Source organism: Chrysemys picta, chromosome 4 (genome assembly GCF_011386835.1).
Source record: "Chrysemys picta bellii isolate R12L10 chromosome 4, ASM1138683v2, whole genome shotgun sequence".
Classification (NCBI taxonomy): domain Eukaryota; kingdom Metazoa; phylum Chordata; order Testudines; family Emydidae; genus Chrysemys; species Chrysemys picta.
In genome coordinates this window covers 5,521,846-5,543,460 of record NC_088794.1, presented here as the reverse complement: position 1 = coordinate 5,543,460, position 21,615 = coordinate 5,521,846, and the positions used below count along the sequence as shown (strand labels likewise).

General features: G+C 42.5%; 2 protein-coding genes across 4 annotated transcripts in view; both read left to right on the top strand.

Moving 5' to 3' along the window:
- The first annotated feature begins 1,382 nt into the window (after positions 1–1,382).
- On the top strand, positions 1,383–21,598 carry LOC135983305 (interferon-induced very large GTPase 1-like). Of its 3 annotated transcripts, none has more exons than XM_065594194.1 (8): positions 1,383–1,482; positions 5,723–6,036; positions 6,773–7,606; positions 8,285–8,429; positions 11,303–11,574; positions 12,886–12,942; positions 14,549–14,620; positions 15,766–21,598. In XM_065594194.1, the coding sequence occupies exons 1-8, from the start codon at positions 1,469–1,471 to the stop codon at positions 20,481–20,483; spliced, it is 6,426 nt and encodes a 2,141-aa protein (XP_065450266.1). In that variant the 5' UTR covers positions 1,383–1,468; the 3' UTR covers positions 20,484–21,598. The 3 variants fall into 3 exon arrangements, with proteins under 3 accessions (XP_065450266.1, XP_065450268.1, XP_065450267.1); XM_065594195.1 differs by having other exon boundaries at positions 1,407–1,533; XM_065594196.1 differs by lacking the exon at positions 12,886–12,942.
- Positions 15,878–21,615, top strand: part of LOC135983306 (olfactory receptor 5AR1-like) — a 37,336-nt gene continuing 31,598 nt past the window's right edge. The window contains exon 1 of the mRNA XM_065594199.1: positions 15,878–16,017. The gene's annotated coding sequence lies outside the window, so the exon portion shown is untranslated. The remainder of the gene's footprint in view (positions 16,018–21,615) is intronic.

The window sequence follows — 21,615 nt, the reverse complement described above, 5'->3', positions numbered from 1 at the left end:
ACAAGAACCAGGGGACACCCAATGAAATTAATAGGCAGTAGGTTTAAAACAAACAAAAGGAAGTATTTCTTCACACAAGGCACAGTCAACCTGTGGAACTAGTTGCCAGGGGATGTTGTGAAGGCCAAAATATAATTGGATTTAAAAAAGAACTAGATAAATTAATGGGAGGGTAGGTCCATCAATGGCTATTAGCCAAGATGGTCAGGGATGCTACCCCAAGCTCTGGGGTCCCAGGCCCTAAGCCTCTGACTGCCAGATGCTGGGACTGGATGACAGGGGATCACTTTGGCTTTGTCTACACAGCCGACGTGAAAGCGCAGCTATAGGAGCGTTGCCGCAGCAGCACTTTAATGTGGCTATGTAATCGTGGCAGCAGTGCTGGGAGAGAGCTCTCCCATCGCCATAAAAAAACCCATCCCCACAAGGGGGATAGCTCCCAGCGCTGGTGCACTATCTATACGGCCACTTTAGAGCGCTGAAACTTGCATCGCTCAGAGGGGTGTTTTTTCACACCCCTGAGCGAGAAAGTTTCAGCACTGTAAAGTGGCCATGTAGACAAGGCCTTACTCTGTCCATTCCCTTTGAAGCATCTGACAGTGATCACTGTCGACAGACAGGATACTGAGCTAGATGGAGCATTGGTCTGACCCAGTCTGGCCATTCTGAAGTTCTTAAATTTGACCTGGAGTCCCTGAAAAAAACCAGTTCTGAAGCCTATCGTGCCCTTTTACAGAGTCACATTTCAGAGTATAAATGATTTTAAAGTACACCTCTACCCCGATATAACGCGACCCGATATAACACGAATTCAGATATAACGCGGTAAAGCAGTGCTCGGGGGGGGGGGGGGGGGGGGGGGCTGCGCACTCCAGTGGATCAAAGCAAGTTCAATATAACGTGGTTTCACCTATAATGCAGTAAGATTTTTTGGCTCCCGAGGACAGCGTTATATTGAGGTAGAGGTGTAAGTCTCAAAGATAAGAGATGGAAACAATCTATTAGATCCAGTTACTCTAAAAGATCTGTGTGTGTGTGTGTGTGTGTGTGTGTGTGTGTATTTACAATGAGCCCTTCAACGTGGCACCTGGACCTGGTCATATCCAGCTCTCCCTACTACCCACCCCCTTAACCTGGATTATTGGTGCGGGGATGCTGGATTATCCCCTACAATATGTTCTGCAGAGCAGGCTGGTATCTCTGTGCTGTACCCTATGAGCTTCTTTGGGGTTGCTGCCCCTAGCTGGGGCACTTTTATTGTCAATAAAGGTCTCAGTCTCATTCGTGAGGAAGATCATTTGGATGGTTTGTCTGAAATTCATTCCTTAGAATGCCAACCAGGTTTCCACTTGGCTGCTTTCCCAGCACTTAGTTTCAGTTTCGTTTACTCCACTCTCCCTCTCTTCACATAAGGAATGAGATAAGAAACCTCACTGGCAGCAGATATCTCATCACTCTCTTGATTCTAATGGGGAATGGAAGGTAGGAACGATTCTTCATTCCAGGGGACTAATTCTAATCAAGATCAGTGGGGTAAATCCTGAAACTCTCTCTCGTATTTTACCAGATTGATTTAATTAAGAGATTCTAATGCCAGAAGGGACCACTGTGATCATCTAGTCTGACTTGTATAGAACAGGCTAGGGATGGGAAAATTTACTGTCCCTCTGCGCCACATACAACAATCTTCAGAAGTTTGAGAGCCGGGGCATGCCTGCCAGGGCTCGGGGCGTCAGCTCTGTGGCGGGGTGGTGGGATTAGGGCAGGGGTGGGCAAACTTTTTGGGCCGAGGGCCACATCTGGGTGGGGAAATTGTATTCAGGGCTGGGGCAGGGGATTGGGGTGTGGGAGGGAGTGCAGGGTGTGGGAGGGGGTGCGGTGTGCAGGATCAGGCTCAGGGAAAGGGATTGGGGCAGAGGAGGGGTGCAGGGTGTATGAGGGGGCTCAGGGAAGGGGGTTGGGGTGCAGGAGGGGTGTGGGGTGTGGCAGGGGGCTCATTGAGAAGAAGCCCTTAGCCCTACCACCTTGTGGCAGAAGCCCCGAGCTCCCCCAAACAGTCTGGCAGGCATAGAATGGGGTGGGCAATGGGGGCTCCGAAAGCTGCACTTTAACTGTAAAAGAACCGCAGGCGGCTCACGAGCCACGGTTTGGCCACCCCGGCACAGGCCATATAACTTCCCTGAAATAATTCCTGTTTGGATTAGATCATAGCTTTTAGAAAAAACATCCAATCATGATTTTTTTTTAAATCAAGAGTTTCCCTGAATAAGGACAGAGTACAAACTGAGAAAGGAGCGCAGAATTTGTCCCCTTGTGATAAATCTACATAACCCAGTGCAGTAAGATTTTAATCTAGAAAAAGGACCTTTTGCAGTATTCAGAAAGGCAACGGCTGATAATACAGTTCCTGCTTATCAGATTGTTTTCACTAGTTTCCAGTGTGCTATTGAGAACTCGGATAGTGACTGAGATAGTCTGGAGAATATTTGGAGACAGTATTTGGTCCTGCCATGTGGGCAGGGGACTGGACTCAATGACCTCTCGAGGTCCCTTCCAGTCCTAGAATCTATGAATCTATGAATATCTGTGTCCTGTTGGGGATTTCCATTTGACTTTATGAGATCCTGTTTGTAACTGTAACTGGCACTGTGAATTAGATCATCTATTCGGGAGCAGATATTTAACACCTAGTGAGAAGCTCGGTCTAGAAGAGTGTGACAAACCAATCAAGGGGTCCTCCGCATTGAATGGCCCTCCCTGGGTCAAACAATGGGGTTACTACCAGCCAGAGCCTTCTCCTTTGCCTCTGAATGGGCTGTCTTCACAGCCAGGGGGGTGGGGGAGACTGGACTTTCCTCCCCGCTCAAAACATGGCCCATGGGACAGCTGCAGTTTTACCCCCAGAAGGAGGGGTGAAGGCAGGATGGATCTTAGCTAAAGCCAAGGATAAAACCCAGCGGATCACAAAAGAGTGAGACTAGACTGGGGGGCGGGGGGCTTACATCCAGGAGTTTGTTGTTTTCCATAGATCTGTAACTGTTTTGTGCATTTTATGAGTCAAATATGTGTGTGTGTGTGTGTGTGTGTGTGTGTGTGTGTGTTTAAGAAATTCCTTTGCTGAGCCTGTTTCCCTTGCTTTTCTGCCACGTTGTCCCTGAAGCGTGCAACTAGGAAACCAGAGCTCACACAGCCAGTGGGACTGAGGAGGGAATGTGTTTAAGCAACTGAGGAGCTTGGAAGGGCTGTGGCATTGGTTTGGGGGTCTAGATATTCAAACTGCAGGTCCCATTGCCAAGAAGGCTGTCAGACACAGGATCTGCACCTAGGGAGTAACCCAGAGCTAGGACAGCAAACAATTACTGCTCAAACCAAGACAGCTTAGCAGCACATGGGATCCCATCACAACGGACTGGTGTCCAGTCAGAGAGCAGAACTGGACTAGGTTGTGAGAGTGATGAGGGTCAATTTAAAAAAAATTATATGTTATGACAGATTTGAGTGTTATTGCCATGGAAATCCCCAGCACTGGCACATTCTTGTCTCTGTTTTTGTGCAGACCTCTTCCCTCTGAACCAAATCCCTAAGAGTCCCAACTCAAGTGTTACTAGATTTGAGACAGTGGGCCTGATCCTGCTTCCACTCTGGTGTAAAATCAGTGTGACTACACTGACTTGAATTGAGTTATTCTTGATTTAGGGCCCGAACCACAGCCGACAGCAGTGAATAGAAAAACTCCCATTCACTTCAATGACCTTTGGATCAGGCAATTGTACAAATGTGAGAGGAGATTCAAGTCCATTATTGGGAAATGTTTTCTTTCAATAGTCATGTGGATTTTGATTTGACTATATTTGCAAAGCTCTCAGTTTTCTGTGACTATTCTAGTAGTGACACTTTGCTGGCACCAATTCTTGTGAAAAGCAAGTGTTTTAACTCAGCTATTCACTAAAAGCAAGATTTGAATTGTACGTTTCCCCATTCTCACTCTGTTGGTTAGTTATATAACTAACATAGTATTATTTTTGTTTGAATGGCTAGCCCAAACAGCATGAGTTTTGAATTACGAATATTGAAATCAAATATACAATCCACAGTTAGCATTGTAGGGGTTCATTATATAAGTTACTTCCATAAGTAGTATAGTTACTAACTTGTGTACATATAGTGCAACTACTTATAGTGGGGAGTATTTTGAGAGAAGAGGGAAAGCAGGACAAGGGCACAATCTAACTGTAGGATTGTAAATTCTTGGTTGCAGTGACCCTTGGCCAAATTCAGAGGTGATATGTAAGGTGGTGTAAGTTGGCTCCTGTTATACACAAGACTCTCTTAGACCTAGTTACACCTGTTTCAGAGGACAAAATTTGATCAACAGCCTCTGGTTCATTCATCTCTGGGTAAGGGGCCATGGCTTCATACATACAGGGTATGTTTACACAGGGATGACAGACCCGCGGCGCAGCCACAGCTGGCCTGGGTTAGCTGACTTGGGTTCACAGGGCTTGGGCTGTGGGGTGAAAAAATGCTGTGTAGATGTTCGGGCTCAAACTGGAGCCTGAGCTCTAGGATCCTCCCACCTTGCAGGGTCCTAGAGCTCAGACTCCTACCTGAGCCTGATTGTCTACACAGCAGTTTTTCAACCCCGGAGCCTGAACCTTGTAAGCTCGAGTCAGCTGACCCAGGCCAGCCGCGTTTTTTCTATCCCAGTGTAGACATACCCACGGAGACCACGTTCATCAGTGGGAATCAAACCTGGCACTTCCAGCACTCTATTCTTTAAGCCAGGAGTAGGCAACCTGCGGCACGTGTGCCAAAGGCGGCACGCGAGCTGATTTTCAGTGGTACTCACACTGCCCGGGTCCTGGCCACCGGTCCGGGGGGCTCTGCATTTTAATTTAATTTTAAATGAAGCTTCTTAAACATTTAAAAAAAACGTATTTACTTTACATACAACAATAGTTTAGTTCTATATTATAGACTTATAGAAAGAGACCTAAAAACGTTAAAATGTATGACTGGCACACGAACCCTTAAATTAGAGTGAATAAATGAAGACTCGGCACACCACTTCTGAAAGGTTGCTGACCCCTGCTTTAAGCTAAAGGAACTGTTAACTATAACAGACTCTTAGCTTTGTTGAGGACGCCACTAGAGGGCGCATGATCACATATGCTTACATGGTATTTTACCTACAAATCCCCCAAGTTAGGCCACATCTACACTATGAGGACAGCGATGCCATAGCTATGCTACAATAACCCCACAGTGTAGATGCAGCCAACAGTGGCAAAAGGGGTTTGTCCATCACTGTAGGAATTCCACCTCCCTGAGCAATGGTAACTAGATCAACGAAGCATTCTTACATCCACCTAGCTGCATCTACACCAGGGGTTAGGTCAGCATAGCTATGCCAATCTAAATGTTAAGTGTACTCCTAAAATAAAGCTCATGCCAAGTGTCTGACAACCAGAGGAGTTTACCTACTAGCTGAGCTGTCATTTGTAAATAAGCATACATGCAGGCACCACAGTCATCAGTGCAAATTAAACCTGGACCTTCAGAATCAAAGCCATAGCTTTGTGCCATTTACAAACTCTTCAGAATGGAAGCTTTCATTTAAAAAAAAATGAAGACCTTTTCACCCTTTACGGTTGTAAAGATCAATTTCTGAATGTGACCTGTCTTAGAATGCTCTTTTGTGGTTATTGTTGTTTGATTCCAGCTCTTGCGATTTGGAAGCAATGGCTGCCAATGAGAAGCCCTCAGACATTATACGAAAGGCCCGAAGAAAACTAACAGATGTTCTTCAAACAGATCCAGAGGCTGTCTTGAGTGCTGTAGATGCCCATCTCCTGATTACAGAGAGAGAGTACTTCACACTGAGTCAAATAAACGACCCACAGAAGCTAATGGTGACACTGATTGAAACAGTACTCGAAAAGGGAGAATCGGCCCATGAGCAATTTCTAGATTGTTTGGAAAACCTGCAACACACATTTCCAGGCTTAGAACCAATTTCTGAGTATTTAGAAGACGGTGAGTAAAATTTTCTTTCTAGTGGATTTTTTTTAAGATCAAATAATATTTCAGATTATCTCTAAAGAATGATCCTCCTCTTAAGGAAAAATCTTCTACAATTTCATACAGAACGAACACCTTTCTATAGATTTTTTGAACCATCCTGTATAATTTAAAAGAGAGTCATCTTCCAAACAGCCTTTCATATCCATCACTCCATCTATTATATCTTTGTCTAATCTTTTACAATGGAGCAGGATGGGATCAGGTTACTAGACTCATTTTCACTTGTAGCCTAGGCAGAATTTGATCTCAGGAGTCCAGATGCTTTAAATTTCTTAAAAACCCTTTGATAAATCCTGTTAGATTTTTCCTAACGGACAATGTAAAAGCCTAGTTTATTTCTTTTAAGGGTTTCATTCCTGGATCTCTATCATAAATTACTTTTTTCATTTAAAAGAAATCCCCAGTGAATAATTGCAGAATATATCTATATCAAAGCAATGTGCTCATTTGATATAAAAGTAGATCACATCTCATCTGCCCATGACTCTCAGAACTTTCTAGAAATTATATTATATTATCTCTTCTTTGCACTTATGTTGTGTTACTATTGATGTGTGCTATCTCCAAATACTCTGGTGTAATTTTGGAAGGAAGGAAAATTGGAGTCTAGTGTCAAGAACACCAGAATATCAAGAATCTTGAAGAATCTGAATAGGATTTTATCTGATATTGTTTTTTGAATCTTTAGATCCCAATAATGGAACTGAGAATCCAGAAGCTGCAGTGTTCTCAGAGAAAAAGAATGGACCAGAAGATCCAGAAATGGTTATATCGTCAGTGAAAAAGAATCTTCCTGAGAGCCCAGAAGCTACTGAGCCCTCAGAGAAAAGGAACGGAGCTGAGAGCTCAGAACCCAACACATCTTCAGAGAAAGGGAACAGAGCTGAGAGCCCAGAGCTCAACACATCCTCAGAGAAAGGGAACGGAGCTGAGATCCCAGAACCCGACACATCCTCAGAGAAAGGAAACAGAGCTGAGAGCCCAGAACCCGACATATCCTCAGAGAAAGGGAACGGAGCTGAGAGCCCAGAACCCGACATATCCTCAGAGAAAGGGAACGGAGCTGAGAGCCCAGAACCCGACATTTCCTCAGAGAAAGGGAACGGAGCTGAGAGCCCAGAACCTGACATATCCTCAGAGAAAGGGAACGGAGCTGAGAGCCCAGAACCCGAGATATCCTCAGAGAAAGGAAACGGAGCCAAGAGTTCAGAACCCAACACATCCTCAGAGAAAAAGAATAGATCCGAGAGCCCAGAACCCAACACATCTTCAGAGAAAGGGAACGGAGCTGAGAGCCCAGAACCCAATACATCCTCAGAGAAAGGAAACGGAGCTGAGAGTCCAGAAGTCACCACATCTTCAGCAAAAGGAAATAAAGCAGAGAGCCCAGAAGCCACTGCATCCTCAGGAAAGGGGAAGGAATCTGAGATCCTAGAAGCTTCTGCAACCTCGGAGAAAGGGAAAGGGAAAGGAGCGAAGAGCCCAAAAGTCCCCCTGACTTCAGAGAAAGAGAATTCTGAAGGTTTATTTATCCTCAACATTTTGGGATTTAACCTTTAGGCCTTGTGCCCTGCCAAAGCTCCCAATGAAATCAATGAGGGTTAGCCAGAATAAGGCATTTGGGGTTGGGACATACCATGTTTAAGAAACATTTAAGGTGTCATCCACCCTGTCTGCACGGTATTACACTATATCTGTAGATACAATGGTGAGAGACTTTCTAAAAGAATCACCTTTAGAATCCTTTAGTCTGTGACAACACATTCCCTTTTTTGCCCATCATACGAACACATACTGTATGAGATTCAGCACTATGGTTTTACCAGACAGAAGCTTCCAAATTAGACAAGGAAAGAAACTCAGCAGTATTAGGTACAGTAGGTCAACACTCACACACACTATGGGCTAGCAAACACCTACAATGAAAAGTGAAGTTGCTAACTGGGACATGCTTGTGAATCTCATATTTTCTGTTATAAATAAACCTGCTGTAACTAACTCATGTCATGCCCTAGTCTCATCTGATTAATGTTAATTGGACTAGAAGCAACAAGACAGTTACAAATACATGACCTTAGAGAGGTCATAGATTATAGGCTTTTGTGTAGGTTTTAAAAAGGCTTTTGTGAGGATATGTTAGGAATCTTTAAGATTAATAAACTGTCTTTCTGAAATTTAACCCTTTCCTTTCTGGAACCAGAGCAATTGTTCCTACAAGCCCAAAATGAACTTATCGGACCTTGGAGAAACATGCCGGAGTCAGCACCAGCTGGTGACCTGTTGGCAGCGAGGACTATGGAGAAGGAACCAGAGGGAGCCACTCCATCAAGAACACCAGCCAAAGGGTAATGTCTCTGAACAGTTATAATGAGCTGTGATTAGAGACTATTCCGAGATTTCCTGCACTACTGTGAAAATCTCAGTAGTAGCCTTGAATTCTGGTTTCAGTCAGCCCTGTGTAAATCCAGAAAAATACCCCTGATGTCAGTGTGGTTAGGACCAGATTCTGATCTCAGTCACACCAGAGTAAATCCGTGGTTATGCCAGTGAAGTTTCTCTGGATTCACAAGGATGTGAATGAGCAGAATTTGAATCTGAAAATATACGTGCTTTGTCAGCCCCAATCATAATGCCACCAATGTATAAGTTCTTATACAGCCAAGTCCTCCAACCTGAGAAAGAGCCATAGAAGGCCCTTCATACAACAGAGCAGGTGTAGTTCTACTGTGCAGGGGAAGGATGTGGTAAGATCACTCAACAGGAGGTCTGCAATCCCCACATGCTGTGGATTAGTACTCCATGGGTAGAGATGGGGTGGTGCATCCACAGCAACAGAGATCTGCTACATTGGACAGAGGGATGCAACTGCTCGGGGGTCTATTGGTGGCCTGAGGGATGCAGCTGCTCAGGGGTCTACTGGTGGCCAGAGGGATGCAGCTGCTTTGGGGTCTACTGGTGGCCTGAATCAGTAGGTAGAAGGCTCCCATTGCCCAGACCACCACCGCCCATTTGCTAGACCTGTGCACTAGGCAGAGGAATTGGTCCATAGTGATTCAAAAGTTATATCCTATTTTGACACCATTTTGCTTCCTGTACAAGTAACATTGGGTACCAATGAGTCAACACATTTGTGTGGCCCCAGCAGCCCTATGTAAAATATTTACTAGACAGTCAACAGGGTCAACATTACAGCTGAACAAACCTCTCCATACAAAACCTGGTTTTCACTTCATTCCAAGTTGTGTGATGCACCCAGGATTTAAACCAGGCATGTGAACAAAGCCTCTTATTTTTTGTTGCCTACACTTTTGCAGCTTCCTCAACAATGACTGGTCTGAGTCCCAGCTCCTCGTTCTATAAGGTCCCAGACAGGCCACCATCCCTTCTCCCTTGGGATACTGACACTCCCTCTATGGCCTCCCTAAGATTCCTCCTCTGTTGAGATTCCCATCTAGATGTCCATCTCCTCTGGCCTGGGCAATGGCAGTTCCCTCCTCTAATCTCACCTCCCCGGACTCCTCCATACAGTGTGCCTGATGCCCCTGCTGACTTCTCAAATGTCCACAGATCTATGTCCAACTTATACCTATTCCCAGACAGTTCCGCTGGCACCTTGTTTATTTCAGGTTCCATTTCAGAACCGCCATCCATATGTTTCAAACCTCTGTCTTCCTCTACATCCTTTTGTGCATCTAGCAGCCGCCATAATCACGGTATAGTGGTGCAAGAGCCTCTCTCTCTCTGCAAGTCCCTACCATCTGGAACACCCAGCAACTTTCTACCTCATCAAGGTTTCTCACCTGTTTTAAGATCTTATCTGAAAATCTCTCTTTTCTCCCTGTTTCTAAACATTTCAATTCTATCTTCCCCTGTTTTCTTTATATTAACTTTATAGTTTTATTACAGTATTTAAAACTGTAATGCACTTGGAATACAGTTCATATAAAAGACAAGATACAAAATATAGTACCTACTTGTTTACAACTGACAGTATATGTGCTCGGTGCTGTACAATACCCAAAAATAAACTGAAAGCTCTTTGGAGCAGGGATTATCTACAAAATATAGTTATACTGAGGATCATTGGCTTTTAAATATATAGCAGTTTTGATGGTGTAATACAAGCCTTGAACACTAGATAGAGCAACTAGCACTCTATGCATCCAAAGAAGTGAGGTTTTTACTCACGAAAGCTTATGCCCAAATAAATCTGTTAGTCTTTAAGGTGCCACCAGACTCTTTGTTGTTTTAGCACAGAAGTATTCTGTTCAAAAGCACAGCTGGTTGAAATGAACATGTTGCATGGTGGGGAGAACAAAAGATTTTTAGTATTTTAAGTATCGGGGGTAGCCATGTTAGTCTGTATCCACAAAAACAACAAGGAGTCCGGTGGCACCTTAAAGACTAACAGATTTATTTGGGCATAAGCTTTCGTGGGTAAAAAAACCTCATCTGAAGAGTGAGGTTTTTTAACCCACGAAAGCTTATGCCCAAATAAATCTGTTAGTCTTTAAGGTGCCACCAGACTCCTTGTTGTTAGTATTTTAAAGTTGTCATGAACCTTTTTGTTTTGTTTGGGTGGAAAAAAATTCTATTTTATCTTAATTTAAAAAACAAATCCAATTGGACAAAAGTGGAAGAAAAGTAAAAAGTGAAAGCGTCCCCCCCCCCCATGATTTCAGAGAAAAAAAGTCAACTTTTATTTTCAAACTTGAAGAAGAGGAAAATTTCAATTGAAGTGACAATTTTCAACTCAAACGTTTTAGGAGAAAACGTGTTTATTCTCCATCTCAAATTGTTTAACTTGCAGATTACCTGCTAATGTTCCAAGAATGCTACAAGACTAAGGCCTGGTCTATACTACCCGCCTGAATCGGCGGGTAGAAATCAACCTCTCAGGGATCGATTTATCACGTCCCGTCGGGACGCGACAATCGATCCCCGAATCGGCGCTCTAACTCCACCAGCGGAGGTGGTAGTAAGCGCCGCCGACAAAAAGCGGCAGAAGTCGATTTTGCCGCCGTCCTCACAACGGGGTAAGTCGGCTGTAATACGTCGAATTCAGCTACGCTATTCACGTAGCTGAATTTGCGTATCTTAAACCGACTCCCCGCTGTAGTGTAGATGTACCCTAAGTATATTAAAGCTAACCACGGCTGCTTCACAAATCCTGTTCCTTTTTCTTTATATTTAAAAAAAAAAATCTTTTCTGTCCTAGGACTTGTGATTTAGAAACATCTGCTGGTGAAAAACCCTCAGAGATTATACGCAACAAAAGAAAAAGGTTAATTGAAATTCTTCAAAAAGACCTAGAACTCATCTTGGATGAATTACTCTCCCAATCCATTGTCACAGAGGAGGAGTATAATCCCTTGGATAAAACAGAGGAGGATCCCAAGAAGAAAATAAGAAAATTGTTGATTCTGATACAGAAAAAGGGGGAATCAGCCTGCCAGCAATTTCTGGAGTGTTTAGAAATTGTATTTCCAGGTATAGATCAGGATTTATATTTAAGCTATGGGGAGTTGTATTTTATTTTTCATAAGGAAAGAATGTGTTAGCCATAAAATTGAATATGTCCACATTTCCAATTAGAGATCTGTATTAAGAAATATATATTATAATGTAAATGTCTATGCAGCAAAGGAACTATGTTAAGTCCTGGCTACACTCTGTCAGTTGTTTTCAACCCAGCTCACATGCAGACCGGCTAGGTAACCCACACAGTGAGGAACCATACATTAACCCTGTTGTGTGTAGATATGAATTGCACATGGAATAAACCATTTTAGAAGATGGATCCAGATTCAGTGAATATCTGTAGTGTAGACAAGCCCAAAGATAACGTATTCAATATACAACAACATTATCTTCTGATGGAGAATTAATTGAGAAGACCATCATAATCTGTCATTCTGTCAGTTTTAACTCAATCCTAGATACACAGCTCAGACTTTGTTAAAAAAGTTTTATGAGAGCTTCTGAGTGTATAGATCTCATACCTCTCACTGCCTCCATCCCCTGTACTCTAATGTTTTGCACCTTGCAGAGAGAAAGGTGCTATCTTCCCACTTCACTGTCAGATAATTTATGCATCATGACTCCGTTAATAGGACTTATACCAAATCCTATACATCAGTGGCAGAAAGCACTCTGATATCAACACCAAAATAACCCAACACCAGCAGCCCCTCCTATCAATTTGTCTCTGAATATTTCTGTTCTTGGTAGAACAGGGAGATCCCTGGAGGGTCTGCCCTTAGGACAATCTCAATGGGGTTTATTTAAGGGAATTTAGCCAAATCGCAGACCCTTATGTCCATCTCACATTACACATTTTTTCTAGGTTATCTTCAGAGTAAAAGAACTCCCCGTCTCATTTCTTTGTCAATGGAAGCAGAGAGTGACCTTATTTTTCTATTCAGTGACAGATGTAATTAAACTGGAACAGAGCTTTTTTAGGGGCTGACCCACGACTGTGGAATTAACCCCCCCAGGAACTAAGGACCATCACAAACCTCACCAACTTCTGGCCAAAGTGCAAGGTGTCTTTCATTGGCCTTGCGCTCTCTAATATATATTTCTTTTTAAAAAATCCAAAAGCAAACACACCCCTGCTCACACTTCTGGGGATAGGCCGAGAGAACAAACAATTGACAGAGGTGCATCATGCAGCTTAATGCATTGCTGGAAGGTGCTTGGATACTTCTGTGATGAGTGTGGTGTAAGAACCTGTAGAGAAGAGAATTTCACTTAGTGCAGTTTTCCTCTTGGCTCCCTTGCCAAATTGTTTTATTCCAGAGGAGAAAGTTGACACCCCGCAAGTACCAGAGCTGGTAGAGAAAGACCTTCCTAAAGGTATTGCCTCTTACAACCCTTCCTGCTAGCTACTGCATCTCATTATTGTAAATGATAATGGTAACTACCTTCGAACTAGTTCTGACAATTTTACTAGATATTACTATTTATTGGTATAATTCTCTGAATGTTATAACACTGGAAGAAAAATATATTCCAGACAGTGCTTCATTAAGGGCCTTATCCATATCCCATTGAAATCGATAGGAGCCTTTCCACTGGCTTCAGCGGGAGCTGGATCAGCCACTGTGCTAATAGATAGGGGCCCCAATTATAGACGAGGATCCTAGATGCTACTGCAATACAAACCATAAATATAATAATTGAGAAACTATATTTAGCCAGTTGCTGAGTGGGGAGCTGTCCGTCAGCCACGGCAGCAGCAGAACAGTTTTTAGAGGCAGAGGTGGGTTTACAAATTGACTTTTTTGCCCTAGTAGTGCACATTAAATTTGAGGGAAGGGAGAGTAATAAGTTCCACTCAAAAAGTGCTAAATAAAGGAAACACTTGAGAATTTTAAAGTTAGTGTGGTATTTCCCTCACTGTTACAGTAGTTCTCTGGTTATTTTCACTGAGAGAGAGTAGTGACTCAAAGCAAAATGATTAGCAATATGGTAATACTATGATTGTCAGTTCAGGACCATACTGTGTAGAGAATCTGAGGTTATTATCCTAACAATACCAACTAATTTCTATATGTTTAATTTGAGCATTGAATCTGTGAAATATTTTGGTTAAGATCATATTTTTTCTGGTAGTAGCACAAAAAGTTTTAGAAATGAGTAGATTTCCATCTTTCTTCCCAGCATGCTTTTCCTCACTGTATGTTCAGATTTTCAGTCAACTCCTCTCTGCAAGTTCTACAAGACTATTTCCTAAAGTTCAGTTTCTGTACAATTGAGTATAACAGTATTAGGTCAGGTTTCAGAGTAGCAGCCGTGTTAGTCTGTATCTGCAAAAAGAACAGGAGCACTTGTAGCACCTTAGAGACTAACAAATTTATTTGAGCATAAGCTTTCGTGGGCTACAGCCCAGCCCACTTCATCAGATGCTTATGCTCAAATAAATGTGTTAGTCTCTAAAGTGCCACAAATACTCCTGTTCTTTTTAGTATTAGGTCAGTGTTAGAAGAGGCAAGCCAGTTGAACTGCAACTGGATATACAGCCAACATCCATGGACCTTTTAAGTCCAAATTTTGGAGTAATGTTCTCATAGTCCAACCAAAGCAAAAACTCCAACACGGTTAGATTAAAATTAAGAGTTTGAAAAGGCTTCTTTCGGCCTAATTTCTAAATTACTGTAAGCAAAACAAAAAAACAAACAACAAAGGTTTTATGCAGTCAAATTTAAGTCTCACAAAAGAGGAAATTCCCAGATCAGCTTCCCACCTTTCCCCTAAGGAAGGTCTGATAAATACAAAACCTCAGATCATCTCCTTCTAGTAGAGTGTTGATGAAATTGTTTATTTCTTGCCTGATGGTCCTTGATACACTGACAACCTCTGCACTCAGGACATTCAGCAGTGGTTTTTTCTGCTACTCAGTAAATACAGAGACTTAGTAATTAAATGGTGATAATATATTTTCCTTTGGATTTCTTCCTAGATTCTTTAATTCGGGAGCAAGAAGTTGCTATTCAGCAAGACCCAGAACAAAAGCAAAAAGACCTTCCCAAAGGTAGTCCTCATATAATTTTCCATGTGCATGTGTCATTAGTATTGCATCTCATTAGTTAACAATACTATTAGATTTATGATGGCTTTGAATATTTTAGCTAATGTAATCCATACAAAAACACTAAGCCTTAGTCCTTAGTAGTTTAGAACATCTCCATTTAAAACCCCAGGATTAATGATGTAGCAGATGCAGGAGTCCTCAGATACCACTGTGAGGGGTACTGTATAAATCTTTAGACAGGATAGATATGTTAGTAACGCACTGTGCATATCAGACTAGAAGGCACAAAGGCAGCTGCATATAGCAGTGAGCTGTGAGAAGGCCTGATTTGTGAGTGGTATTATGACCCCCGACTCTCCAAAGAAGAGAGCACATTGTATCATGGAAGACGTGGATTTGTCCTCAGGTGAGGCTGCAGTTGTCTATAGGTCCCTATAAATCATTTTTATGGGAGAGGAACGAAGAAAGGTTGGGAACATGGGCAAGATTAAAAAAATCACTAATGTCCATCGTTGACTGTTAACAGCAACATACTAACAGAGGGAAAACTAAGAATACAGAGCAATCTAAATAATTATTGAAGCGCATGAGAAGTGTAGCTCCTTGATGTATCTGTCACTTCTATGTATTGCCATTCTCTAATTACAGCTTTGCATCACTACCCTAGTGTCACAATCAACAATTGCCAAACAATATCACAAAAATCACAATGACCCTGCTTCTCCACTGCATTCCACTGCAACTCAGAGGTAGTGAGGAGTGGTCAGGGCAGGGAGCCGGTTACATCTCCCTGATCCTCAACATCCCAGAACCTGTGGAAATTAGAGCAGCCTGGGGCCTACACTAGTTCATGCCACTAATGCAAGGTCTGTAACAAACATCATGCCAGGGGAGGATCAGATATAGTACTCCTCCACTCCACAACACCACTTATGTCTCCCTGTGCTAGGGATTTGGGGGCTGGGAGCCACTTCTGCCAACTTGCCACAAGTTGAGAGTTCTCCTACTCAGGAGAAATTCTACACAGGTTCTCTCAGGCCATTTCCCACCACCTAGGTAGCACAAGTGGCCTTTGCAAATAAGATAATTCAGCCCTCTATTTTCAGCTCTGAAATTTATGTTCATATTTTAACACTTTTCCACAGAGAGAAGAAAAGCATTCAGAGAAGTTCTTTCCAAGTTAAAATTACAGAAGTATGAAAGCAGAAAGCTCAGGATGAATGATGTCCTGGAAATCAACTCAGGAAGTTTAAAGGACTGGACTCCTCGAAAATTAAGAGATTTACCATGGCATTTCCTGAGGAAGGTCATGGCTTTGAATGTGACAGCCAGAAGCACAAGCTTTAGGGGTGGGGCACCTCATGATCAAGGAACCAGGGTGGATGAGGAGGAACAAGGTATCGATGAACAAATTTTCTTTTTTAGTGACTCTGACACTAAAGTCTCTGTGAATCCACTTGATCTTCTCTGTGCCGTTCTGCTTTGTTCAGACAGCTTCCTACAGCAGGAGATCCTGTCCAAAATGTCCATGTGCCAGTTTGCCCTCCCTCTGCTGTTACCTTCTCTCGACACCCCCAAGTGCACCCTAATGCTGTGGGCCATGATGGACATTGTGAGGAAGTGGAGGCCACACTCCCTGGCAGAGAGCAGAGGGTTCATGGAGGAGAGCCTGGTGCTCACAGCAATGCCAACCATTTCCTTTGTGCGGATGGGGAGCTGCAGCTTCTCCAAGTCCAAACTCCTCAATGAGGTTCTCAGCCCCTCCCAGCAGCACCATGATTTCTTTATCCATCAGGATTTGTCATCTGGGAACGTCCCTCGTGAAATCGCAGATGGGTTGATAGAAATTTCCTGGTTTTTCCCTGGTGGGAGGAAGAATTTGGATCTTTTCTCAGAACCTGTGGCAGTTACAAATCTACGTGGAGACATTGAATCGCACTGGCTGCAGTTTAGCTTTTTAACAGAGGTCTCCTCAGCTGTGTTCATATTTGCTGAAAACATCACTGAAAGGGAGTACACTCTATTATCATCTTTGAAAGAATCCACAACTAAATACTACTTCATTCTCAACCGCCAGGCTGGGAAATCCAGTGAAACTCTGGCATTCCTTAACAAATTAGCCCCTGTGCTGAAACTGAAAAATTCACATATGCTGATGAAAGATAGCAGCACAAATAAAGCAAAATTTGTGGAAAAGCTGCAGTCCACCATACAAAGCATAATGAACTCTTCTCCCAAGAGGACAGGTATAGAAGATATGGCTGTGATAGCGCGTGAACTAGGAATCCAAATAGATGAAGACCGTGTGGAATGTCAGACTGCGAGCAACTGCGTTAAAGAAATCACCACAGAAATAAAGGATGTGGCATATTACAAACAAGAAATGCTGAGGCTCCAAGGGGACTTATGGAAAAGCCTGGCTAAAGTGGAAAAAGAAATGTGCCGAATGAGAAGGCAGGGGGATATCCCTGCTGAGAAATATAAATCTCAGCTGAAAGATAAAACGTTGGAATTACGTAACCAACAGAATAAATGTGACCTTACTGATGGTTTGACTAAATTCATTGATGCAATACAACATCTACTTCCATTAGAAAAACATTATTTCCTGAAATGGATGAAATTTCAGTTGGATCACATTGCTAGGGGGAATCTTTCTAAACTACGGGCTGAATACAAAGAGAAATGCAAGTCTTTAGGAGATGACCCCAAACGGTTGGCAGAACTAGATAAATTAATATCTTCCACTTCTTTAGGGGTGGAGCATTTCATGCGTGAGTTGGGGCAGTTTTATGAGGCTGAACACTCAATGGTTAAAGAAGGCAAAATTCTAAAAAGTGGAAGACAATTCACCCACCTCCCAGGCATAGCAGCTGACCTGATGCTGGAAGGGTTTCCTATTGAGCTGATTGATGGAGATGCCTCCAACATCCCACTGCAGTGGGTGACAGATGTTCTGACCCAGCTCCATGCCAAGCTCAGGGGAAGGTCCAAAATGCTGGTTCTAACAGTGCTGGGAGTGCAGAGCACTGGGAAATCCACCCTCCTCAACACCATGTTCGGCCTGCAGTTTGCAGTGAGCAGTGGCCGATGTACACGAGGAGCCTTCATGTTGCTCATTCAAGTTACAGAGATCTTAAAAAAGGAACTGGGCTGTGATTTCATTTTGGTGATAGACACAGAAGGCTTGAAAGCCCCTGAATTGGCCAAGCTGGAGGACAGTTATCAACATGACAATGAGCTGGCCACACTGGTGATAGGACTGAGTGACATAACCATTGTTAACATGGCCATGGAGAATGCCACCGAAATGAAGGATATTCTGCAAATTGTGGTCCATGCCTTTCTCAGAATGGAAAAAATAGGGCATAAGCCAAACTGCCAGTTTGTGCATCAGAACGTCAGTGATGTGTCTGCGCATGAACAAAACATGAGGGACAGGAAACACCTCCTGGAGCAGCTGAATGAAATGATCAAAGCTGCAGCAAAGATGGAAAAATTAAACAAGGAAATAAAATTTTCTGATATCATGGAGTATGATCTGGAAAAACACAATTGGTACATCCCTGGACTGTGGCATGGAGTCCCTCCCATGGCTCCGGTGAATATGGGATACAGTGAAAAAGTGTATGAGTTAAAGAGGTATCTGTTTGAATTCATAAAGAACCGTTCACTTAAAAGAACCCCCAAGGACATTCCACAGTTTATTGAATGGGTCAAGAGTCTGTGGAATGCTGTCAAACATGAGAACTTCATCTTCAGCTTTAGAAACAGCCTCATAGCTGAAGCCTATAACCAGCTGTCTGTGAAATATTCTGAGTGGGAATGGGATTTCCGCAAGGAAATGCACCTCTGGATAACTGAAAAAGAAACTGCCATTCAGAATCTTTCTCCTGATGAACTAGAAGCTGATAAGTCACAATATGAAATGCAACAGAAACTACTGTGTGGAGAACAGAGAATTCTGGAGCTTTTAAAACAATATTTTGAAAGCGGGGCAGCAAATCTGCATCTGATAGAAAAGTACAGGGAAGATTTTATCAGAAGTGCAAAGAGCCTGAAAACTGAGCTGGAAAGTTATTCATTTAAGAAATGTAAGGAAGCCATTCACATTAAAAAAGGCCAGCACAAGATAGCCAATATCCAGGCTGAGTACATGAAAGTAATTGAAGGGAAAGTGGACATGCTTTTAGACCAATGCAGGAGAAAAGAAAGTAAGTTGGAAAATAAAGAATTGGAAATGGAATTTGAAAAAATGTGGAAAGAAACATTTTCAGAATTATCGCCCATTTGTTTACAAAAACATGAAATTCATGAAGATATAGAGTTCCATCTGAGAAAAGACCTGGATAACAGAGGGAGTTCTGTCAATCAGAAGATACAAAAAGCAGGAAGCTTGATGAATTATAGAATTAAGTCTTTCACAATGAGAACTGAATATTTAGACTTTTCATTTACCTCAGCTGTGAAACATTGGTTTACAAAAAAACGGTCACAGAAAATAGAAAAACTTGCTGAATCCTTGATGGCCCAATGTAATAGTTACATTGAAGAGAGAGTCTATTCCAAGGCAGACTATGATGAAACCTATTGCAGAGAATTGTTGCATTTGATCAATGAGAAACTTCAACAGGAGGAAGTGAAAAAACTGCAGACTTCTGTTTGCTTTGAAGTTGATCTGAAACTTCACATTTTGGGGGAAGCCGCTCATGCATTTCAGAAGATGCATGAAGATTTTCTCAAGGAAAATGATCCTCAGCAACGACTGGAGAAGCTGAAACCTCAGTATTTCTCTACATTTCGAGACCATTACTTGGAAAAAGATGCCCGACAAAATAGAGCCAAGGAGTTCTGTGATCAGTGTCTCAAACCTGCCTTAATGGATTATGTTAGCAAAAGACTCGGACTGGAAATAGTGGATGACATTCTCAGCAGCGGACAGTCTATTGAATATGCTAGCCGGAGCTTTTTCCAGTTCACTGTGCAGAAGAAGCTGTTAGAAGATGGGAACTTCAACAACTATGTGAAATACATTCTCAACTATGAAAAGTTTGTCAAAGCTTGGATATGGAGGCACATATTAGATTACTACAGAGAGGCTGAGGATTTGGAAGATCTGGAGGAAGAAATTCTATCCACGATAATAAAGAAAGTCAGGGATGCCCTGGAGAAAGCCAAAGATGAAAGTGTTACGACAGTCTCAGCTTTTCTAAACACCTTTTGTAAAGTGCTGCAGAAGGACCTAGTCATTTCCAAGGATAGCTTGGTGGGGATACAGTTTAAAAACACAGCAGATCCAGATCAATTTTCTACTTTTATTCAAACCTTCCTTCCTGATCTTCAGAAACAAATACTAGCTGAATTGAAAGATTTGGAAATTAAATCAAAGCTCTTCCATCTGCCACTGAAGCCCCAGGATGAAATCTTCAAGCGAGTGTTTGGCTGTGGGAAGCAGTGTCCGTTCTGTAAAGTCCCCTGCGAAGCAGGAGGAGGGGATCATAAGGAGCATTTTGCATCAGTACATCGTCCTCAAGGGCTAGGAAGATACCAAAATCTGGTAACAGAAAAGCTTACCTATTCTCTATGTTCTTCTGATGTGGTTTCCAACACTGAATTTAGAAATTCAGACACAGATTGGAAGGATCATCCTTATAAAGATTATCGTCAATATTACCCGCATTGGCGCATTCAGCCAGATCCTAGCATTACTGCTTCTGATTACTGGAAATTTGTTTTTAAGGAGTTCAATCAACAGTTTGCTAAGGAGTATGGTGCTAAACCAGCCAATCTCCCAGCAGACTGGCAAAAAATAACCAAAGAACAGGCTCTGGAGAGCCTAAAGGAAGCATTTACTATGAAATAAACATGCAGACAATCCGCTTAAATGGGATATACATGTGATCAGACAGGAAAATGAACATTCTTCTGATTTAAAAACAGACATGAAAAAAATCCAACTTCAAACAAATATGTAATTTCATCTATGAAGCTATCAGGCACCGTTCATAACTTCAGAATGAAAATCTTTTTTTTTTAATTGTAAGAGAATCAAGTCTTAGGCTTTTGAATGCTCAAACCACAGATACATTTCACCAGAGCCAAGGTGACATCCAATAACCAATTAATTCACTCCCAAAACAGATCAACTCTCCTACTAATTCAAGTATCCATACCCTGACCCAGGCAGCTAAACTCAAAGGGTAGGATACACCATACCATGAAATCGTATTTTGCCCAACAAACTCTGTTTTACTAGAAAAGCTGGACAGTGTCATTCCAGATAAAGGGTTATATTCATTTCTGGCCCCTGTTATAATTGGGACAGTGTACCATGATCAGAAATTACCAAATCCCATTCCATTGATGGCTCACTTGTAGTGCTATCTCTGTCCTCCATTCCATGTACTCTGTTCACCCCCACCTGTGGTCTGTCTCCTCATCTTTGCTCCATTTTGCTTATGCCATCTACTCACTTCCCCCATTACCATGTTTCCTGATGACTAGGCTCCTAAAAGTAATGGGTGGAATAAACCATCTAGACGGTAACTTGTAGAGCAGCTCAGGGTTCCAGTGCTGAAAATAATCCAATGAAAAGAACTAGGATTCTAAAAGAAGTCTAACAAGAAGGGGCTCCTGGCACAGAGCAGCACCTCACTCTCTCTTCTCTATCTGTCGGGGGCTGGATGGTCTTGATGGCTAAAGACTAGGACACGTGGGTTCTCTTCCTAGTTCTGAGATGGGAATGTGGGCTAGTGGGCCAGAGGTACTTAGAATAGTGATTCCTGGGTTCTGGCCTAGCTCTGCCACTGACCTGCTCTGTTACTTTAGGTAATTTCACTTCCCCGATCCCTCCCTATGCCTCAGTTTGTCCTTTGTAAAATAAGGGATAATGAATCTGACCCACCTGTCTGTGGGTTATGATGCTTAATTCAATAATGTTCATTTCTCTAATGGAAAACATTAAAGAATGGCAAGTTATTGTTGTGATTATTATT